General features: G+C 36.9%; 5 protein-coding genes across 5 annotated transcripts; 3 read left to right on the top strand and 2 right to left on the bottom strand.

The window, feature by feature from the left end:
- Window positions 1–1,837: 1,837 nt before the first annotated feature.
- Window positions 1,838–4,207, top strand: LOC101309631 (putative B3 domain-containing protein Os03g0621600-like). The gene is made up of 4 exons (XM_004297878.1): window positions 1,838–1,945; window positions 3,091–3,487; window positions 3,562–3,689; window positions 3,932–4,207. The coding sequence occupies exons 1-4, from the start codon at window positions 1,838–1,840 to the stop codon at window positions 4,205–4,207; spliced, it is 909 nt and encodes a 302-aa protein (XP_004297926.1).
- Window positions 4,208–4,808: 601 nt separating this feature from the next.
- On the bottom strand, window positions 4,809–7,282 carry LOC101309343 (MATE efflux family protein ALF5-like). The gene is made up of 8 exons (XM_004297877.1): window positions 7,156–7,282; window positions 6,755–6,987; window positions 6,060–6,604; window positions 5,726–5,812; window positions 5,578–5,634; window positions 5,221–5,471; window positions 5,019–5,137; window positions 4,809–4,937 (listed from the first exon to the last, which is right to left on the bottom strand). Exons 1-8 carry the CDS (start codon window positions 7,280–7,282, stop codon window positions 4,809–4,811), a joined length of 1,548 nt encoding a protein of 515 aa, XP_004297925.1.
- A 1,867-nt stretch (window positions 7,283–9,149) lies between these two features.
- LOC101303894 (tetraacyldisaccharide 4'-kinase-like) lies at window positions 9,150–12,640 on the top strand. Its single transcript, XM_004296474.1, has 8 exons — window positions 9,150–9,335; window positions 9,561–9,684; window positions 9,819–10,052; window positions 10,447–10,596; window positions 10,707–10,916; window positions 11,105–11,164; window positions 11,529–11,609; window positions 11,850–12,640. The coding sequence occupies exons 1-8, from the start codon at window positions 9,163–9,165 to the stop codon at window positions 11,985–11,987; spliced, it is 1,170 nt and encodes a 389-aa protein (XP_004296522.1). The 5' UTR covers window positions 9,150–9,162; the 3' UTR covers window positions 11,988–12,640.
- Window positions 12,641–12,674: 34 nt separating this feature from the next.
- LOC101303318 (lactoylglutathione lyase-like) lies at window positions 12,675–15,464 on the bottom strand. Its single transcript, XM_004296472.1, has 9 exons — window positions 15,412–15,464; window positions 14,606–14,730; window positions 14,386–14,513; window positions 14,200–14,264; window positions 13,887–14,102; window positions 13,719–13,769; window positions 13,516–13,626; window positions 13,191–13,343; window positions 12,675–12,895 (listed from the first exon to the last, which is right to left on the bottom strand). Exons 2-9 carry the CDS (start codon window positions 14,713–14,715, stop codon window positions 12,827–12,829), a joined length of 903 nt encoding a protein of 300 aa, XP_004296520.1. The 5' UTR covers window positions 14,716–14,730; window positions 15,412–15,464; the 3' UTR covers window positions 12,675–12,826.
- Window positions 15,465–18,937: 3,473 nt separating this feature from the next.
- Window positions 18,938–21,223, top strand: LOC101303603 (GDSL esterase/lipase At5g55050-like). The gene is made up of 5 exons (XM_004296473.1): window positions 18,938–19,284; window positions 19,956–20,095; window positions 20,203–20,427; window positions 20,537–20,786; window positions 20,882–21,223. The coding sequence occupies exons 1-5, from the start codon at window positions 19,029–19,031 to the stop codon at window positions 21,100–21,102; spliced, it is 1,092 nt and encodes a 363-aa protein (XP_004296521.1). The 5' UTR covers window positions 18,938–19,028; the 3' UTR covers window positions 21,103–21,223.
- Window positions 21,224–22,178: the final 955 nt, after the last annotated feature.

Below are 22,178 nucleotides of genomic sequence, written 5' to 3'. Positions count from 1 at the left end.
TCTCTTCTTCTTCTTCTTCTCTCTCTCTCTCTCTCTCTCTCTCTCTCTCTCTCTCTCTCTACCATGTTTAATTAGGTTTCTCTTAGTTAAGGGGTTGCATGAAACCCTAAGACATGATCTACAAGATGATTTAACTTTTGGTTTTAGTTTCTTTTAATACAAGATGAGACTTTTGTTTACTACTTTTTCATTGATAAATATTTGCTTGTATTTGTGTTTGTGATTGTGTGTACAACTTAAAAAGTGAGGAATCAGATGGTTGATGTGAAAGTTGTGTTTGTTTCAAATTCCTACATATTTAGATTTCTCCATATTCGTGATTAATGAGTCATAACAGCAAATTCAGTTTTCTCTAAACTATCGTTTCAACGAATTCGAAGATCTTTTAATTTGGGATGAAGGGGTATATTAGATTGTAATGTGTTGGAGGCATTGGTTCGACACAACCATAATGGAACTTCCAAAACAGTGAAAATTTGATAGGGGAAATTAACATTTTCTCACCTAATACAGTTGAAAATACTAGTAAAATAAGAGACAAGCTATGGTACTGGGATGTATCTCTAATTTTTATTTTACATGTATTTGAACAAAAATTACAATGTTATGAATCAAATTACAATATTGAGAACAAATTTACCAAATTTATTTACACTATTTACATGAAATTAAACAAAATTACAACTATGAGAACAATCTGTTCAAAAAGTTGTAAAATAGTTGTATATTTTGTAATTACAATTATTAGAATAAAATCACAAACAATACGACTCAGCATTACCACTTTGACTACAAATATGTTGTTACATTTGTAAATGTAGGTATCATATATATGTAGGTACCATAAAATTTCCCGTAAAATAAATCATAAAAATAAGTAATTCCAGCCCTTGTTTGTTTCTTGGATAGAATTCTTTGCACATGATTGCCATTTCGGAGAATTCAGGACTAGTTTAAGGTTTACCAAGATTTTTTTTTCTTTTTTAAATTTGCTGCTAGTTTTTTCTTTATTTTACAAACACAATAAAATAATAAAAACTGATTTTTTTTAATCTCTATCTCTACTGCTATAAAGCGAGGCGTTCATAAAATTCACCAAATTGTGAACATTCATAATTACTATTAATGAGCCAACTAACACAAAAAAAAGGGCTCATTACAGTAAAAAGCAAAATTAAAACAAAACAAATTAAATATGCAAAATTAATAACAAAAAATTAAATATATAGATAATTATGAAGAACTACATGTTAACTACTCTTGTTGTTTGTTCAGTACCGTTTGGTCTGATAACATAAGTCTTTTCTTATAAGTGAAAGGTCATGAGTTTGACTTATAATAGACTCGTTGTAGCATATATATATATATATATATCAGTTAATTTATTTGAATTAAAAAAAAACTACTCTTGCTGATTTATAAGTGAGAGTGATTCCGTGCAAATGCCCGGATAAAAGGCTAGTAAGTAATAAATTTTTCCCAAAGCCTAATAGCCAGTATTAGATTGTTTTCAGTTAACTGGGTGAAAAACCATGCCACCCTGCCAAATGCAGGCATCGGAAATGGAAATGTGCATATCACGTGGGCTAACAAAACAACAAATGTTGGGTAGTGAAAAAAAAGAAAAGTCGAACTACAGTAAAAACCAATAAATTGCAGTAAAAACATCGAGCTGCATATCTCCGGCCTGCAAAACCCTAACCGAACCCGAACCCGAAACCCAGCCTCCCCCGCTATGCCGCCCAGGTCGTCGAGGTCCACATCCGCGTAATGGGAGGCGAGGTCGGTTTAGGTCTTCGTCGTTCCCTCAGCCGCCGCCCTTGTCCTCAAGGCCCTCATGGAGCTGGAGGGCGATCGCAAGAAGGTCAAGAACATCATGCTCAATGGCGCCATCGAGATTGCTAAGGTCATGAAGAAAACCAGATTCGTTCTTGGGGAGTTCTGGGTTTGGTGGATATAGATAGACGAAGATGTGAGATCTGCTGGAGTGTTGTTGAAGAACCCAGATTCTTCTGCGAAAACCATTTCAATGAAAACCCAGATTCTGGAGTCTTTGATTTCTGGAGGTTGAAGAGACCCAGCAACGGCCTTTGTTTTTACCATGTTAATTGTGTTTTTTTATCTCAATTTTGTTTAATGATGTTAACATCAATAGTATCATATAATTAACTGAATTAAATGAATAATTGTGATTATCAGTAACTACTGGTTTACTTTAACCACAGTGCACTTTCGGTCTTTCTTCTCAAACTGGCTAAAGCATTAACTCTATAATTTATTAATGAATCGATGTCGCACCACACGGCAGACAAACCAAGCTGAATTTGTAATTCCCAAACTAGATGACTTTATAATTAATGTTCTCTTTGCTGTAGTCAAATGAAGTCAGACAAATTCATTTTTCGCTAAGCTTACCTGGAATTGTAAGTTCTTGCATGTAATACAGATGGAAGCATTCAACTGAAAAAAGTAGAAAGTCTGGCATTGAAATCTGTTCATTGTTTCCCACTTTCCCCTAACCATAAACTTACAAAGGTTCAACTTCAACTTTGGACATCATTTCGTATCAAAAAAAACACTTTGGACATCATTCCAAGCTAAGCTGAAGGCTGAAATGGGTAGGAAACCAACTAAGCAACCATCCTTTTTCAAGGTCCTGCTTGATGACTTCGCTAATCATCTGGTAACCTTTGATCCTCGTTTAAGATCTTAGTTTTCTGCCTCTCGATCTATAATTGAAGTTCTATAGTTGATCTCACTTGAGGGTTCTGCAATTCATCGTTCATGCATGCATGCATGTTTGAATACTTAAGGTTTTGATTTGTTGTTCTTTGGCAACTGCTTTGATTCATTTAGTTTCGAACTTCAAGTGATGGATCGATATGTTTTCTGCAAATTGATATATTATGATGCATCGAAAATTATACAGCGCACCCGTCATCTCCACCGTCGATTTTGACGTGGACTTAACAGAGCCTTTTAACTTTTTCAAAATCGACGGTAGAGATGACGGGTGCGCTGAATAGGCTCTTATGATGCATGCATGTTAAACAAGCTAAATTATGTATGTTGAATACTTCATTTTTGTAGCGTATACCACATAAGTTTACCAGGTACCATATTCGACCATCACTTGGCAAATGTGTTCTTAGAGGCCCTTGTGGAAAAAGAAGTGTGGAGCTGGAAAGGAGAAAGAATGGCTTGTTCTTCCACAGTCATGGTTGGCATAGCTTTGTGAAGGATCATCTTTTACAATTTGGCGACTTTCTGGTTTTCCAATATGATGGTAAATCAAAGTTTAAGGTTAAAGTATATGATCGAACATGTTGTGAGATAGATGTAGAAGTGCCCAAGAGGAGAAATGGCCTTCCTACTGCTCCCTCAGTGAATGAAGGCTACCAATTAGCTTGGGTAAAAGATGAAATTCTTGATGGCCTGGAAACCGAAAACTGCAATAGTGACACTGAAAATGCTGACAAGAGAAGGCGTAAGTAGTACTCGATTTTTGGTTGTTTAGTTGTTTCTTCTTATATAATGTATCATCTATTTGGCAATGTGTAGGAAATAATTATGGAAGGACGCCAAAGGTTGAGGATGGTAAAGAAACATCGACTAGACCCATCATCTTCAAATCGGAGTATTCATGTTTTCAAGCAACTTTGAAGGGAAGGTGTTCACGATATAGGATGGTGAGTAACTGAGTACTTGCTTATACAGTAGTTAATGAAGCCAATTATGACATGCATTCGATTAGACACCTTCGGATGACTAAAAATTATGGGAATCAAATCAATTAATTTGAATGTGTTACGCTTTAAAATAAATGTAATCAGTCTTCTGAATTCTAATAATCATATATAGATGTCTTTTTTTTAAAACTTTCGTCAGTTTTTCCCCTCTTGATATAGTTGATGCATGTTCCAAACTGCAGGCTATTCCAAAGGATCTAGTCGTGTCCAAAGGGCTTAAGAGTAAGAATACTGTAGAAATTGAAGACTCAACTGGGAGATTGTGGCCTGCGAAGCTTGTCAAAGGGAACTATGTGTCCATGTCAACAGGTTGGGGAGAATGTTCTAAAGCCAACAACATTGTTGTTGGGGACACCGTTGTTTTTGAGTTTGTTCAGCAAACTGTAATGCGCCTTCATGTTTTTAAAAAAGGTCTGGGAACAAGAGGAGGAAATAATGTCTATTTCTGTGGTACTTGATGCCCCCATCATCAAGAAGTAAAGCTAGCCAGGCGGTTCCATGCGGATTTTTGAGAGTCGATCTAATTAACTACAGCAAGGCGTTCTGTAGTGGCATTAGTATCTTCTTGAAGATGTTTTAAATTTTGAGTTCTCTTTCATTTTGTGTAAATATATGGTCATCTTCTTGTGTAAATGTGTAATATAATCCATGGTACTTTTCAGTCTCCTGCAGCCACTCTTGTATGGCTGGTGAACGAAATGCTGATCTTTTTAAAATACGTTTAGAGGATTCCAAAAAATCTAGTCATGGTTAAAGGACCTACGAGTAAGAAGACTCTGAAGGTTCAATTAAGATCCCACTACAAGATCATGGCTCCCTAGACTAGCTCTAGAAACATTTGAATCCAAAGGCTACAGATCTACTTGTGAACGCTATCACATTGCAAGAGGTTGGAAACAATTTCACAAAGCCAACCAGATTTTGCATGGGGATGACACCCTCATTTTTGGTCAAGAACAGCATAGTGCACCTTCATCTTTAACAAATAGGCATTCTTTGATACTTGATGCACCAAGCTTCAAAGCCAAAAGTGAACTAGGACACCCTCATTTTTGAGTTTCAGATTTCACTGCTTTGTGAAGATGCTTTGACGTACTGGAAATCAGATGTCCATTTCTTGAGCTGTGTAATCAACAATAGTGTGCTTGCTTGGAAGAAGAGACCACAGATTAAACCAGTCCACAAGCCCTGCACCCAAATCAAAGCCCCCAAAAAGAAAATGAGTTGAACTGTGAAGCCAAAAAAGAATGAACTTACTAATTTGATTACCTTGGCATAAAGTTTCAACACAAATCCAAGAAGACCAGCAATTGTCATGCCAATAATATAAAATGTGCCCAAGTTCACATACACAGCCAAGTGTTGCCACCCACATCCTCTTGCCACACCTGAATATAACCAAAACCACTAAATAACCAGAAAACTGAAGACAAGAATGCTCAAATAGAATATATGGAATGTTGATCTTGACCTGAAAAGACACCTTGCAAGGAATCAAGAACTATTGAAATTGCAAGAAGTGGTGTCATAGAAGCAAAGTCCTCTATTAGTACTGCATAATTTGAAGAGCTGTCAATGAAGAAGCCTGCCCAGGTATTGTGACCAAATGTCAAAATCAGAACAATTGTAAAAGAAAGAATCAGCGAGAGCTTAAGAGTCACAAGCATCGCATTCTTTGCTTGATCCGAGTTGCCTGCCCCTAATTCATTTGACACCCTTGTACTGCAACAACAATATGTGAACTCTGTGTCAATGTATGAAAAAGCAAACAATTTATATATCGCAAAACTGGAAGGAATTGAACAACTTGTAAGTTTAATCTACTTACCTAGCAGCAGCGCTGAGGCCATATGTAACCATGTAACCAATTTCTTGTGTGTTCACACTGATAATATAATAAAAAAGAAGCTATATGAGCTAGACAGAATAACATGCTGGAGCAAATAAAAACTTGCAAAAATGTTTTTGAAGCTCACCACATTGCAAGTAATGAAGTGGTTCTTGTTGAGTTTGGCATCAATCCTCCCATAAACACAATGATCTCGAAAGCCCCCTCCTCCAAACTAAAGAGATTGAAGAACAGAAAGTGTACTGTTATTGAAACGTCAAGCATAAGTAACAGATGCAATTCAAATATTATATTGCTGCACTATCAATAGGCTTTACTGATGATCATGTAACATCTTGTTTGCATTTGCAAGTTTGAATCCCAAATTCTCAATAGATGTCAGATATACTGTGAGATCGAGTTTACTACGTACTCGTATCAAGATAAAGTTAAGAAATATCTATATATGTACATACACTTACCATTCCATTGTTGCGGAGGGAAGAGCAAGGTCCAAACCAGTCATGATATATTTGAATGATTCTAATGAAAATCCTTCCCACGTATGCTCAAAATTCTTTGCACGGCTAACATAGAAGGCCAACATAAGAACCGATATCCAAAGCGAAACTGACGCAGCTAGTGGAGCTCCCTTAAAACCAAGAGATGTCCAATGTACCAAACCATAAGTTATTGCAATATGAAGTACAATGGAGATCATGGAGAAGACCATTGGCATGACATATACGGATTGAGTCTGAAGAAATCTCAAGATATTTTGCAAGAGGCCATATGCAAATAATCCGGGAATCAGATATTTTAAGAAAAGAGCTGCGGATTTTGCAATTTCAGGATCTTGATGGAGTAGAATAAGTATTGGTTCTGTATACAACCATACTACAGATATGATGGAGCAGAACGGAAGAGATATGATACAAGAAGCTTGCAGATAAATCCCCAACGTTCTATATGACTTTGAACCAAACCCTTGCCCACAAAGTGTCTCAAGAGCTCCACTTAATCCAACCTGCATACAGCAAGAAGTAATACACAAATAAAAATAGGTACGTCTCTCTTGCTAAACGTTGTGTCATATTAAAATGTCAATTCAAACTGTCTCCTCTCAAAAAAAAATGTCAAACTGTCTAGCAAGAGAGCATTTCGACTGAGAATTTACCACAAATGCAAAACCTGTAACATTTCCCCACGAATTAGCCAAGGCTGCACCAGCTAACTGAAGCTCACCAAGATGGCCAGCAAACATGACAGACACCAATGTGATCAAGGAGAAGAATAAATTGGTGAGAATTGCTGGCAACGAAAACAATATCTGTATCTTGGCCTCCTCAATGTCTAATAGGTTCTTACAACATGTTCCTGGTGAACTTTCTTCTCCTTCTTCTTTGCAACCTGCCTATAGTACAGCTGCATTAGTAACGTCTTCAAATCAAAACTTATGTGAAAATTTTGCATACGAGTTCCCATAATACATAACCAGAAAGCCATATTTTGTTCAATTTAATCCGCAAAATGAACTTTTCATTTTCCGAACCGTTTTTTTTTCTTCATCGAACTGACATTCAGAATGCATTTGAAGATTACTTAAGGACACAAGATCGATCGGTAGTGAGCCAACATTCTGTGCATCTTCAACATCAATCTGTCTTCCAATGTTGTTTTCGTTCTCATTATTTTCTTCCTCCATTTCCACAACAAGCATAAAAAAACAATCATAAATCGATGGCAAACTAAAATCTACAAATCATTGTTTTCTTTTCTTTCCAAATTTTTATCAACTACATACACGAAGAACTAAGATAGTGTTTGAACCTTCATAGTCGAAACTAATTCCACCATTTCGTCCAATTCACACAAAGGAACACATTGATGGAAAGGGCCAACGTCACCCTCCCCTTCAGAACCCTCACCGTCTGTGCACGATGTTTCCATGCAAATGACACGTTGATAAACGTCTCTTTCCCCGTGGCAGCCCTTACCTCCTTGGCTTAGAGTTTCGATGCGATTGATACGTTTTTCTAGTAGTTGAATCATTAACTTGAATTCCTCCATGTTGCTATAAGGACCCTCCATTTTAGAACCTGTCCGATCAAGCCTGCTTTGAGCCGTGGAAACTACCACGCTCTCACCAGAGAATGATGTGGGACGGGTTCTAAACACAGGCCTACAAGTAAGTAAGAGCACACGATCACCAGAAATAAGAACACAACTCATTATAGGCTGGAACGCGTCTCTATCGCTTTGCTAGGATTAGGGTTTGAGTTTCAGAGTTAAACTCTTTATTGCTAGGACAGACGTGGTAAATGGGTGTCATAACCAGATTAAGCATTGGGACACCGGGATCGGACACCCTCATTTTTGAGTTTGTCATAAGCAGCGTAGTACGTGCACCAAAGGATTAAAATAAAATATCAGTATCGGTATCGTTATATCTATCGGTACTTAAAAAAAATTATATATTGGGATATCTAGGAAAAAATATTGGAAATTAGAGAAGAAAACTTTTCCAAAATTTATTAGATTTACATATAAATAATATAAAACTACAAACATCAACTTTATCTATATCTAGAAAGAGACTCCTGGTGGTTGAAAAGACACACGTTGTTTCCTCACTCCACATCTAGATATCCCTCGAGGGGAATACTCTTTTTCTAGAAATCACTCGAGACCCTCACGGACTCTTTATTGGGATATACCTCAAGTGAATTACTTCTCTCTCGAATATTTTAGGAGGTGATTTTTCTTTATGCCCAAAAATTTTACAAATATCTCTTTAATATATTAGAGATTTATCGTAAATATCATAAATATCGAATATATTTGATGGTATTGAAGAAATATCGAAGATATGATAGAAGATAAAATATTTACTCATTTAAATATATTGGTCCTTTACTCCTTTCAAAAAAAGAGATTTCGGATGATATATCGGATATATCGCAAAGATTTCAATCCTTATGTGTATCTTCATATCTTCAAGTTTTGAGTTCATATCTTGGGACACCCTCAGTTTTGAGTTCTGACTGCATTGCTTCGTGAAAATGTTTTCAAATATTCGATTTGCTTCATGCACTTGTGTGATCTTACTTTGCATCTCTAGAGCCACTCTTGTACAAATAGTTGTTTTTACTTCCATCGATCTAACATTTGACCTATAATTACATTGTTCTTGATTCTTTCATAATATGTTTTGCAATTCGATGAAGGCTGTATATTTGAGTAAACTATTAAGGTACAATATCCCAACAATCAACAATTTGATGAATGCTCTACCCTTGAAGGATTTTAATTTGTTTTTTGTTTATAAAATGGTCTCTCATGGTATTGCTAATATTGCATCCTTACAATTGGAAATCACTAAAAATTTAAAAGGGGTGCAGATTGTGAAAGTTGAGTGTAAATGTGAGACCCTAACCAAAACCAGGGTAAAATCACTAAAATGCAATGCATCACTGATTCACTGGCTTATTTTTTTTTCTTTTTTTTTTTGGGTTAAAATTGCAAATTTTACTCTTAACCTGGATTAGGAGCTCAGTGTGGGAACTGACCAACTGGTGCTCTTCGATGGAGAAACTGAGAAAAGCCGTGAATGAAATAGCGTATACTCAACACCACGCTAAGCTCTCTCATCTCCAACTCTCTCTAATCCCCATTCTCTTCTTCGCCTCCTCCCTCTACTCCGCCGCTCTCTCTCTCCGCCGCGCTCTCTACCGTTCCGGCCTCATAACAGAGCACCGGTAACACCTCTCCTCTAATCTCCACCTCATTCCTTACTCTGTTTTTGCTTCTTTATTTTTGGGTGCTTGGGAAATTAGATCAAGATCAAAACTTTAACTTATGTTGCTTAAAAAGTTGGAGTCTTTGATTGGATTGAGACATTTCTGAGCTCAAAGTTGGAATCTTTATAGTTTTAGGTGTATGTTTAGTCTTTGGTTTAATGCAAAAGCATGATTGGATTGAAGGTTGCCGGTGCCGGTGATCAGTGTTGGGAATTTGACATGGGGAGGCAATGGGAAGACTCCAATGGTGGAGTTCATTGCGAATTACTTAGCTGATTCTGGGATTTCGCCTCTCATTCTTACAAGGGTACTTTTATGTTTTTTTTTGTTGATTTTGTTTTCGAATGTGTGAATGGTTTTCGTGTTGATTTACAATTATCAATGGAGGTTGAGCTTTTGAGGGAAGGTTATGTTGGTTGATTGGTGTGATGTCTTTGGCAGGGTTATGCTGGTGGGGATGAGGCCAAGATGCTTTATAGGCATTTTCTTGGAAGGCCTGTGAAGATTGGTGTGGGTGCAAAACGAGCAGCTGTTGCTGCTCATTTTTTCGAAAGATATGGTTATGTTGATCCTTGCTCAAGTAAACACTCTGAGGGACTCTGCCATGGTGAGAAAGTGGGGAGTTGTCTTAGCTCAGAAAAGATTGGCACCGTAATTCTTGATGATGGAATGCAGGTAGAATTATATGCTTTCAACATTTTTGTTTTCCTTTTCCTTCTATGGTTGTGAAATGGGATGCGTTTTCTGTCAGCTCTATGTTTATCAATAGTGGCATCAGCTTTGAAAATTACATTGTCTTTGTGCTATATCATTAATGTGGGACGGCAACAGAAAGGTTCTTATAGAGTTATTCATTTCAAAGTTTAGGGAACATGCCAGTTTAGGTTAAATTCAGACAGGTGGGCTTGTATTTGTATAACTCCTTCTCTGCCACTCTTCTTATCTTGAGAGGCTAACCTAGAGAAGGTGTGATCCGATTCCTGATTGCTATTTGGCTTATATTCTTATGATTGTCTGATTAAGGTGATATGCTCTAATCTTATGTTACTAATAAATGTATGGAAGGTAGCACTGGAGCTTGCAGCGAAATCTGGAGATTGTTATGATTAATGCATTAACATTATGGGGCAACTGTCACTTAATCCCACGTGGACCATTGAGGGAACCTCTCAATGCGCTTAGACGGGCAGATGTTGTTGTACTCCATCATGCAGATTTGGTATATAATTTACCTTATCCTTTTTAGTTGAAAAAGTGGTTTAAAGACTTCTGCATCAGTGAACTCAATTGAAGTCTTCAACTGACACACAAGTTTGTGTTGCCTTGCAGGTTTCAAAACAGAATCTTGAAGAAACTGACTTAATGCTAAGAGAAGTTAACAAGTCTGTTCCTGTTTTCTTCACGAAAATGGATCCCTGTTATTTCTTCAACGTGGGAAATGCCACCTCCAGAAAACCTGTAGAAGATTTGTCTAACACTATTGTATTATGTGTTTCTGCCATTGGTTCTGCAAATGCATTTGCAAAGGGAATAGAGAAGGTATCATTCTCGACCTTAGTTGTCAGACTCAATCTTGTGGGAAAATATGTATGTAAACATATTTGTGTGTGTATCATTTGTCCAATTAAATTAAAACTGTTTTTTTATTTTTGGAGGTGTCTATAAAGCTTCATACATGTCCTTTTCTGCTGAGAATCTCATTTCCAAATGGTAATTATTGTCTGCAGATTGGAGCTTTTTATGTTGATCGACTTGAATTCAGTGACCACCACAAATTTCTGGCAAAGGTAGAGTTTCTTTGACATGTGAGTGTTGTCATGTGCAGTCTGTCCTGTGTTAAACCAACTCCTTGTGCATGCACCTTTTATGCCCTATACGTTATCTACTTACTGCAAAAAAAAAAAAAACATGTAAATTGCAAATGTCCTTTGTCATTGCCGTCCATTATCATCAATATAGTATAATTTGAGTCTGCCAATAGAAGAAATGTGTTGAGATATGAATCCCACATCGGGAATATGGGACCACTCCATCCATTGCCAATGTGGGGTTCATATCTCAACAAAATGCCTGGTCAAAATTTGCTTTAGATGCTTTAGATGCTAATTGTGACATGTCAAGCTTCTCATTTTCTTGTTGTCATGAACATAGGATATTGAGATGATCAAAAGGAGGCTACGAGAACTGGAGGACAGGTTTAGTTCCAAGCCGGTTGTTATAGTAACAGAAAAGGTGAGATAATGAACATGATATTCACATTTGACTTGAGCACATCATTCTTTAACTTGTAAGTTTAAGTTATGAGAGTGTTGATGATGATTATATCTCTTTCTGTTTATGAAATCATATGTCACAGAATACGGATATACGAGTTGTTCATATCTCAACAGATGTGGGGCAACTGAGTGTTGAAAATATGGATTGTTGTGGCTACATTGTTTTATTTTTCTAATTCAACTATGATGCCATCAGGATTATGATCGAGACCCAAATATTTTCAAGCACTTGGATCCTTATGAAGTTCTGTCACTCTGTTCCAAATTGAAGATCATACCTAACAGAGGATGCACTGAAGATAGCTTCAAAAAGATGTTGGAGGTTTGCAGGTGAATTACAACATGTGAACTCAAGTTAAGGAAGTCCAAGTCATACTGGCAAAACTAACTAGAATGCAGATAAATTTGATTGGTCATGTAAGTAAATCAGGTATTAAATTGATATTCCTATCAGTTCTTGACCTTGTTGTTAATAGTCTAAATTGTTCTATAGTGGTGCAATATCTTTCTAAAATATTTGAAACTTAGAACTTGGATGATTTAATATTCAGTGGCTTGCATTAGGATTGATGAAAGTCAGAAAGGGATATACATTTCTTTTATTCGAACAGATAAGTCGATGCGTTTTTGTATAGGACTTCATTTTGTTATTTGTAACAGGACACTTCTTTGTGGAATCACCAAAATTGGGACCCAAAGATGTGGCCTTTGGCAATAATGCCATATTTAAATGTGCCCCTTTATTTGGTAAACATGTAAGCATCAGCCCAGATGAATTCTAGGCATTTCGCTTCGTCACTTGTCCTCAGGGCCAGCCCTGTGTTAGTCGAGACCGTCGAGACCCAAGATGTAAAAGTTAAAAATTAATTTTCATGAAAAGTTTTATTAACCAATTAATTGAAATTCAAGAGCCAAACATTCATAATGAAAAGAAGTTAATCATTTTTATGTTAACAAGTTAATTGAATGTCAAATTGAACTCACAAAAATGGAAAGAAGTATACACAATTAGGGATAAATTCTGATAATTAATTTATATTTTTTATTTATAGTAAAAAGCAGCTAAAAAGCAAACTAGTTAATAAATTTTAATGAACATATTTATGAAAGTTTCAAATCTAGAGACCCTTGTAATTGTGGGAGGCCCTAGGCACCAGCCTAGTTGGTCTTGCCTCAAGGCCGGCCATGCTTGTCCTTCGATTTTCTGTTGAAGTCAGCATAGTCTTGATTGTCCACCAATACCTACAGAGATTAATAAATAGTTATGAAGAGTGTAATACAGACAAGTTTGGTTGGATTGACGAGAACCCTTAAACAGTAACTGATTAACAATCTGATAACGTTACATAACAGATTGTCCGAGGATGTTTGTAACCAAAACAAGATACTAATTTGAATAACTGAGAAACTCTTTACGGTTGTGTAAAACATGTCCTATGCAGTTGTGTAATTCTTTTCCGGAATTCTTACGTTAGCTGTGATGTGTTGAATATAATGACAGAAACCAAAAAGAAAAGAAAAGAGAAGGGTTTATTACCGTTTCAAAGCCATCAGAATCAAGGAAGCAAGTGATTTTGGTGTTGGTTTTAGGATTTACAGCCGGGGGTCGAATTGTTTGCCCTCCAAGTTCCTTGTTAACCAGTTCAACAGCTGCACCGCTCTTGTAGACATCATCAGTGCCGATAGCAAGCTAGAAATTTCAATAGAATATAGATATAGAAGTCAATGGACAAATTAATCGATTTGATTTATTCAAACATGATCCCAGGAAAATAAAAATTGAGTCGAGTCAACAAAATATTTGCTGCTTTTAATTTTATAATTTCTGCTGAATTGATCAAAAGTTGAAAAACTAAACTCACCATTGCATATCCATTTCCTTTGGTATACTCTGTCACATTGTAGTTATATTTCAACTCGATAATCGTCGTCTGAGTAAAATCGTCACCGTAACCCACCATAGCTATAGTATACTGTAGGCAACAGAGGATTAAAGATCAACACCAAGTTTCTGGGTTGGAGAGTTACTATACAATATTAGCTAGTCCAATTATTTCTTAATTACCTGGAACTGGGGAGCGTCGTACTTTTGCAATAGTAGGTTCATTCCCAATGCCTGCATGGTTTTGAAGGAAAAAGTAGGTCGAGTTATATAGGCAATAACGTAATGTGCGTCGAGCTTAATGTGATAGGTGTGTAAAACGAATCGGAGACTATAAGAAAACTATGCTACCTTTTGGTAGAATTCAATTGACCGATCAATATCAGTCACATTAAGGCATATTTGACACAGTGGTTCTGGAGTTGGTGGCCTGAGGATGAGCTCGAAACTGTAGCCGTCGGGATCGTTAACGAAGGCAAAAATAGTCCTCCCGCCCTCTGCAATCGGCCCTGGTTCACGTGAGATCACTCCTCCTGCTGCTCGGATTTTTTCAACCGTTCCATAAACCTGAACATAAATTACCAGCCTAATTAGAAACCTTGACATTGCTACATATTTAGCGCAAAAGTTCATCAGACAGAGAGAGAGGACTAATGATACGCACATCTTGGGTTGCAAGTCCAAAATGATCGAAGGCTGTTCCGATGTCTAACTTCTCCGCTGCATCGTCTGTCAAGCAAGTCGAAAGCACAAGAATTAAGATGGAACAATTAGACGCAGGACTGTAGGTTTTCTTTTAGCTAGGTTTAACTTTACGACACATATTAAGAGATATATAGCTGTATCATACGGTGGTGTGTGAGCCCTAGAACAAAATGACTCTCTTCAGGTCCATACGCGACGACTGCAGTTGAGTACTTTTGGTCTGGGAAATCTTGCCTGCTCAACACTTTCATCCCAAAAAATTCTGTGTAGAACCTGACCATATAAATATAAGAACAAATAAATCAATGATATAGACCTATATATATAAGGCAAACTTGATCCAAGAATTTGCACAAATTACTTACTTAATGGTTCGATCAAGATCACCAACTCGGATATTGGCACGCAGGAAACGACGATTATCTTTCTGCACCCATTGCAACACATCTTCATGGAGATTATTTGGAGCTGCCATGCCTAACCGATCTGACTATGGAGCTTTTGAGGTTAGGGATGATATGATATATAGCAGTCAGTAATCAACGATATTTGTCTTGGAGAATAAGTCTGCAATATGCATGACCGCATGCATGCATGTATATATCTGAATTCTAACGATCCAGTAGTACTAGTTGATTCTATAATAACAATCACAACTAATTTAAGGAATGTATTGTTCATAAGAACATCGAGTCTATAACTATATATCGGTCAAAAATTGAAACACGTTTTCAGTTTTCATCAAGGCATACGCCTAGTGGGATTTGAAGACTTAAAACTGATCGACAAGAAATAAGTCTAGAAGATTATACCAAACTAACGGAAACTAACGGGTCAAGAGTTTCTTTATTCGAATAATTAACTATAGCAGACACATATGCAAAAGGGGTTAAGGTTAAAACAAATTAGTTCCGATTAATATAAGAAGTTGGGCGGAGTTGATAGAGGTTTTGTTCTTTAGTTTGATGTTTTCTTTCGGTAATCGAAAAATTATAAGAAGTTGGGTATGAATCTTGTGAGTGCAAAGCATGGAAGAATAGTACGTAGATGATTCTAATAACATGCAACTAAACATACCTGCGTACATACATATATATATATATATATATATATATATATATATATATATATATATATAAACGGAGCTGGTTATAAACCAAAGAGAGCTTACCAGAGATATATACAACAAACCAAGTAGTACTGCTGGGTGCTGGTACTTCGATGATCACCAATCTTTATAGGCTTGGATTTTCGTCTTTTATAATTGGTGCTGAGCAAAGATTAGGAAGAAAATCACTGGTAAAACCAAAACCGTATTAACAATTCTATCATTGCGTGTACCCGAGAAATGCGCCTGGTTCCTATTTATAATTCTTTGCTGCTTCTAGTTCAACGTTAGACTAACTGGTTTTTTCTTCTTTGATTTGAAAATTAAACGTTGGACATTAACTTGGTCGTGTTATTCGTGTGCCCCTTTTCTCTGAAGTAACTAGCTGATGATGAGGGATCGATGATGTCTATTTTGATCTAGAGGATGATCGGTTTTCTTTTCTTTGGAAGAATAAATTGTACACAAGGAATAGTGCATGGCAAATGATATCAGACAATTCTACAAATTAAAGCATGCATGGTCGATTTGCTGGGAATAATCTACGTTGTACAATTCTACGCCCCACAAGTTAAAACTGTACGTTATGATTGCCAAAAGGAAGATGAAGATGTGACAGCACTGTGATTCATAGAATTCTAGCAATGAGTCAAATTATGTTTCAAAATTGAAGCGCGTTGTCTGGATTGTAAGAGAAATTCTTGCAGAGTTAAATAGTCGTCTTTAATCTGGAGAAAAGTAGAAAACGAGATAGCCTCGCAAGAAGAAGTCAGATTGCTGAAAAAGAACGAACAGTTTCTTCTTTTCTTAATAAGTTAAGATCTCTGAATAGTGAATACTAAGGTTATTCCTCTCTCTTCTTATTGCTACTTTTTTGTTTTCGTTCATTCCATTTTGAGAATTCAACATATAATATATACATGCCATGCCATTTTCCATTTAATTTATTGCTATATAATTTGCTTGTGTAGTAAACTGTAAACACATACCATTGTAATCGCCACGAATCGAGGCTTCTGAGTTCTGACCTAGCTTTATCTCAGCCGGCGCCGGAGTACTGCGCAGATGACAAAACTAGCTTGCTGCTTCTTCAAGGTCGTGTCCAGTGTACCTCAAAATACTGTTATTTATACCAGGTTTTCTGGATCATTTTGGTCTGAAAGTACTTTGCAGCCTTTCATGATATCTCCCATTACCCATAGAAAAATATCTAGACTCAGTGGGTTCCTTACACTTGTCCCATTTTATCACTGGCCAGCAACATGAAAAGTTGGTATTCCAGTTTTTATTTGTCGCCTCTTTTGCTTCATGTCAATCGATCTTATAAATCCTCGTCAATCAACATGATCGAGCAAACTTGAGCTGAACATTTCATCTTTCTTGATTCATAGCTATAGCTCAACGTGTTATGAAGTTATCACACTCAGAGATAAATGGCCGGCAAGACATAGCATTTACAATGGGATACTTGAAGAATAGCAGTATTATCATTCCCCATTTATCAATATAACTCCGGAAAGTTGGGCCTAATGTCAATTAATTTGGTCTAGCTAGGTAGCTAGTGACATTAATTAATTAGTCTCTTTCGTATAAATGGCTGATAGGTTGTTTTTTTTCGACTCATGAAAAATTAATTGTTGTAATTTAACTTCGATGATATAACAAATAAAAAATCTTTTAAACATCTCTAATTAACTGATCAAATCCATCTCAAGAGATCATATGAATATGACAAGAAATCTCCATATCAAAATATTTTCAATGAGGTGTAAATGACAAAATGCATGAAGAACATTGGCCTTTAACCAAATGAAGAAGTGGATGGATGGTACATGGAACAAAGCAGGTTCAAGACGTCGGAGATTGGTCCTAGTCAAGTTGATGCTGGCTTTGGTTTTAGGGCATGCACTAGAATAAGACCTCCCTAAGCAGACGGCTAAAACCAAAGAAGCTAGAGGTGGTTCGACCAAAAAAAAAAAAGAAGCTAGAGGTGGAGATGCTAAAGACAAAGTGGTCGATCACCACGGCAAGGCGTCTGTGTGAAGAGATTATATCTCATCAAATAGAAGGGGTTGGCGGACAGAGACAATTTAGGACAAGAAACAAGACCCTGTAATCAAACATGCAGTTCAAGAAGGAGCCAGACGTACTGGAGGCTTGAAGACAATTTAGCAGTCAGTCGAGAGCACGGACGACACTGGTTGAGGTGAGGACTGATCAAGGAGGTGACAATTGCATATTTTGCATTTGCCATGACTAGCTAGGTGGGCATTGGCCAACTTTTATTTTTGGTACGTTGTTGCCAGAAATCAAGAAAGAAGAGCATCAACTCCCTATCACTGCAAATGTGCAAAGACAAGGAACATAGTAATTTGGAAAGGAGACTAAAACCACATCTTCAATCAAAGCAAATGAAAAAGAATAAGTTATCAAAAACGAATTGATCATGGTTTATTTTTGGTAACTTTTTGATACAAAATAGAAATTCTTTATCCTATCTGTTAAAGTGTCGCCAGCAAGAACCCAACTAATATGTCGGTCCAAGCTGATTTCAACATGAGAGCAGTAAGATTCACTGACCCGGCCCAAGGTTTTCCACCTTGTAAGCCAGGAAGCATCGACAATATCAGACATCGTGATCACCAGACTCTTTAGATGCTGACACTTTGTCATATGGGTCTTGCAGGTCCCAATACTCATCAACCTACCTATTAAGGACTAGTGAACGTTTGGCTCTGAACTCCGGTGGGGTTTCCACTCAAACAAGTGTACGTCGTGCCATGCCAAACTTTTTGGAAACGATTCAATACAAGTAATTAAGCAAAGGCTCTGCTATAGGGCCTTAATTAAGCAAACTACAAGTATCACGACGAGAATCAACATGTAGCCGCCAAACCTCCTCGGCGCTCCATAAGATTTAATCTGAACTCAACCAATTAATGGACGGAGCCAATTAAGCTCTCTCAATATAGCATGACCATTATATGAGTCCATTAGTACGTAAAGCTTATGAAGATTATGATTTATACGGAAGGATGTCATTTTATTATATTTAGGGTTTGCTTCTATGAGGGCCCAGATCGAGAGCGCTAGCTTTTGAATGAATTTACCAGCAAGCCTTCTAGCTCCCTCGATCTTTAATTGTCTGTACGTTGCTATGAATAGAAGGGAGAGAATTCACCTATCTTTTGATATTGATATCGACATTATGGTGTTCACCATTTAAGCTAGCTGCAGGTTAAAGAGAGTAGAGTAATATGATTCATGTTTTTTCTGAGGCTTCAGGCAACAATTCAATTCTTGTTGTTCTTTCACTATTAACTCTTAACAACTCGAGCTGCACGCAACGAATGCAAAAGCAAATCCCTATCTAACAAGATCAATGGAAATATGGGATGCCATGCACAATCGTACCATGATAACGTTACCAGCTAGAATGACAATAAATTTCTTAACAACTAACAACTGCATCTGCAACTTATTATTATGTAGCCCAGAGGATGACCATTCGTCGGGTCAAATTCTACTGTCTTTTCACACAGAAAAGTGCACAGTGTGCACACACATCTCATTTACTATCCTCTTTATGCATAAACCAAACTTCACACCGCCTCACAGAGGCTGCAAATAGAAATAGCATTCTGTTTGCTGTGAGTGAGATCACAAACTTCATCCATACAATGGCCTTCAGTTCTTTCCTTCAGAGTGTCTCCGTCTTCTTGATCTTCTTGCTCTGCGGGATCTCTCGTACAGTTACGGAGGCTCGTGTGATTCCGGCCATGTACGTTTTTGGGGACTCCCTAGTAGATGTGGGCAACAACAACTACCTCAAGTATTCATTTGCCAAAGCAAACTTTCCTCACAATGGAGTCGACTTTCCGACCAAAAAACCAACCGGCAGGTTCGGCAATGGCAAGAATGCTGCAGATCTTATTGGTAAGTCATCACTATCAGTCTTTCTAATTAGGATCGTGGCTAATTTCTATCTCCCTAGCTAGTTTAAACTATAGTAATGTTAATAATTAGTTGTTAATTGTCAGAAGATTTCGTTTTTATGGGCTATTTAATTAGCACTGCTAGCAATTGCATGCCGAGCTTCATGAATTAATTCATTCCAAACTCAGAATTGAATTTACACGTACAGTTAATTGGACGGAATACCCCTACTAGCTAGTCTCAGAAGCAAAATCCAACTTGAACAATTAGAATCAAAATAGTCCCCCGACTGGTTGGCCAAGCAATCTAACATAGTAAAGGCTTCCTCAGCTGGGAACGAGAGTTGCTAGCTAGAGATTTTGAGTTGTAGTTTTTTGTTTGTTACTTTGTTCATAAAAAAATAAATAATAAAAAAAACAATCTGACATAAGATATTTTTTCATGTACACAGAGTAAAAAACTTACAATCAAATTTTCAGTAATACATTGGGATCCCAAAACAGTGAAATGCCGTATCCAAATTGGCAGTTGGTCGTATAATATAAGTAACTTGTGCATTTGGTTAATTAGGTGTTAAGCAGTTGGTGGATAATTAATAATGAGCTTATTTACTTAAGTGTTCTTGTCTAATTAATTAGTTAATTACGTACTCTTCTTTGAGTTTTGGGCAGCTGAGAAAATGGGGTTGCCGACAATACCACCATATCTCTCCATGTCATCCAAATCAAACAAGAGCAGAACACAGTTCCTCAACGGCGTTAATTTTGCATCTGGAGCTTCCAAAATCTTGAACGACATAGATCCACAATACGTAAGTGAAAGAACAACGGATGCACTAGCTAACGATTATTTCCAAGTTGTGTGCACTAGCTAACGATCAATTTTTCTCTGCTTGATTTTTTGTTTGGTCTAAGCTAGCCCTTTTCCATACCATTGGAAAAACAAATAGACTACTACTTGGCAGTGCATAAAGACCTTGTGCAAGCGCTAGGAGCCTCTAGAGCACAGATTCATCTATCAAAATCTCTCTTCCTCATTATCACGGGAAGCAATGACATGTACAACTACTTTGACTCCTTAAGTAACAGCACACAACAGCAGTATGTGAACTCCCTTGTTCTCATCTTCAAAGAACAAGTCAAGGTAGTAATTAACAAAATTATACTAGTGTGTTCTCTAGTTAACACAATGTCATGATTCATATGTATGAGTAAAACTTCCAATAATATTAAGTCATTGCTCGTGTTTGCAGCGGTTATATGATTACGGCGGACGAAAATTTTCGATTATTGGGGTTGGGGTTATCGGATGCACACCGTCGGAAAGGAATGAGCAGGCGCACGGAAAATGCAATGAAGATGTAAATCGATTGTCACTCAAGTATAATCAAGCACTTGTGTCCATGTTAAAGAATTTGGCATCAGAGCTCAAAGGCATAAACTACTCCTACTTTGATGGTTACAGCGTCATGCAGAACTTCATCCAGAAGCCAACAGCTCATGGTAACATCCATCCCTTTTCGAAAAGAAATTGATTTAGAGGACAGGAAAAGTTTTATAGCTAATTATACGAGTGATAATATACATATGTAATTCAGGATTTTCTGAGGTTAAAGCTGCTTGCTGCGGTCTAGGGAAGCTGAATGCGGATGCTCCTTGCCTGCCAATTGCGACTTACTGCAGCAACAGAAGCAACCATTTGTTCTGGGACAGAACGCACCCTACTGAGGCAGCTCATCGCAAGCTTGTGGATTATATTCTTTATGGTCCTTTACGATACACGTTTCCGGTCAATGTGAAAAAGCTAGTTGCCATATAGTTAAGAATATAAATCTTAATATGATCACCTTATTGAGGATGTGAAGTATCTAGTTTTCAGCGATTGTCTTCAACTTATAGTCTTTTCTGGATTATATTTTGATAATCATACGATTAACGTGCATGGTTTCCCCTGTTATATATAGTTAAGTACGTGGTAGTGTGGTACAAGTGTACAATCATGTAGAATAAGGTAAAGGTAAATTAACCATTAATCTAATTAAACTAAAGAATTTCATCCTACTAAATTAATACTAAAACAAAACAAAGTAGGATGATGACATAAAAAAGGGACATATTTCTCAATACAGTACAAGTATTCTTCTGTGTCTTCAAATATAATTCAATAGGTATGTATGTTATACCATATGGTATGATAAACAAACCCAACAAAGTATATATTAATAGATCTTCAAAATTTACAAATAGAAACCTGACGAACCTAAGAAGCATTTTAAAATTGTAGACAAAGTTGACAACGATAAACCTAATAATCAAACTTTATAATCGATTTATCGTTCTTACTATAATACTAAGGGACTTGTATGTTGTGCAGTGTGCGGCATGACATATATACAGTGATAAGAGTTTTTACACGTGATTCGCACCGGGGGTGTATTGTTTTAGAAAATTTTGCCTTGAAATTAAGCAGGCGGCATCTTATGTAGGTCTGTAGAGTAGAATTTTCCAATACTAAAAAGAAAAAATATAATATCCATTCAGAAGAAAGGTCATGTCACTCAATATGGACGGGGAAAAATTTTGCAATCCAAAATTGGCTTCTCACTAACTGGCCCAAAATGGTTGGACGTTTATACCGACGTGTTTTAAGGGATTGATTTGCTCCACAATATTTTTTTTTTTTGTCAATTGATTCACTACAACTGCCTGGAATTTTTTGTCCGAGTTGCATTTTCTTGTTCTTATATGTTCATATCGTTATCATTGATGTTCCAGAGCACCAAAAAAATAGTAAACCCATTCCCACTTACTTTCATTCCGACGGAACCAGAAGAAGTGACACTCACCAATCGGGCTCTTAATGGAGGTCAATGCCTCAAACTCGGAAGAACTTAA

This window comes from Fragaria vesca, linkage group LG4 (genome assembly GCF_000184155.1).
Source record: "Fragaria vesca subsp. vesca linkage group LG4, FraVesHawaii_1.0, whole genome shotgun sequence".
Classification (NCBI taxonomy): Eukaryota; Viridiplantae; Streptophyta; class Magnoliopsida; order Rosales; family Rosaceae; genus Fragaria; species Fragaria vesca.
This window is presented reverse-complemented; position numbering and strand designations above follow the sequence as displayed.

Bases quoted from the DNA above. Each gene is read 5' to 3' on its own strand.
- LOC101303894 (XM_004296474.1), top strand. From the start codon at position 9,163: ATGGAGAAACTGAGAAAAGCCGTGAATGAAATAGCGTATACTCAACAC. The intron at 10,597-10,706 runs GTATATAATTTA...GTTGCCTTGCAG, and splicing joins TACTCCATCATGCAGATTTG to GTTTCAAAACAGAATCTTGA. The intron at 11,610-11,849 runs GTGAGATAATGA...TGATGCCATCAG, and splicing joins TTGTTATAGTAACAGAAAAG to GATTATGATCGAGACCCAAA.
- LOC101303603 (XM_004296473.1), top strand. From the start codon at position 19,029: ATGGCCTTCAGTTCTTTCCTTCAGAGTGTCTCCGTCTTCTTGATCTTC. The intron at 20,096-20,202 runs GTAAGTGAAAGA...GGTCTAAGCTAG, and splicing joins ACGACATAGATCCACAATAC to CCCTTTTCCATACCATTGGA. The intron at 20,787-20,881 runs GTAACATCCATC...TATGTAATTCAG, and splicing joins CCAGAAGCCAACAGCTCATG to GATTTTCTGAGGTTAAAGCT.
- LOC101309631 (XM_004297878.1), top strand. From the start codon at position 1,838: ATGGAGCTGGAGGGCGATCGCAAGAAGGTCAAGAACATCATGCTCAAT. The intron at 1,946-3,090 runs GTTTGGTGGATA...TCATTTTTGTAG, and splicing joins TCGTTCTTGGGGAGTTCTGG to CGTATACCACATAAGTTTAC. The intron at 3,690-3,931 runs GTGAGTAACTGA...TCCAAACTGCAG, and splicing joins GGTGTTCACGATATAGGATG to GCTATTCCAAAGGATCTAGT.
- LOC101303318 (XM_004296472.1), bottom strand. From the start codon at position 14,715: ATGGCAGCTCCAAATAATCTCCATGAAGATGTGTTGCAATGGGTGCAG. The intron at 14,103-14,199 runs GTGCGTATCATT...ATTTATGTTCAG, and splicing joins TTGGACTTGCAACCCAAGAT to GTTTATGGAACGGTTGAAAA. The intron at 13,344-13,515 runs GTGAGTTTAGTT...TGAAATTTCTAG, and splicing joins AAGGAAATGGATATGCAATG to CTTGCTATCGGCACTGATGA.
- LOC101309343 (XM_004297877.1), bottom strand. From the start codon at position 7,282: ATGGAGGAAGAAAATAATGAGAACGAAAACAACATTGGAAGACAGATT. The intron at 6,988-7,155 runs GTCAGTTCGATG...TACTATAGGCAG, and splicing joins TCTTCAAATGCATTCTGAAT to GTTGCAAAGAAGAAGGAGAA. The intron at 4,938-5,018 runs GTAATCAAATTA...ATTTGGGTGCAG, and splicing joins TGTTGAAACTTTATGCCAAG to GGCTTGTGGACTGGTTTAAT.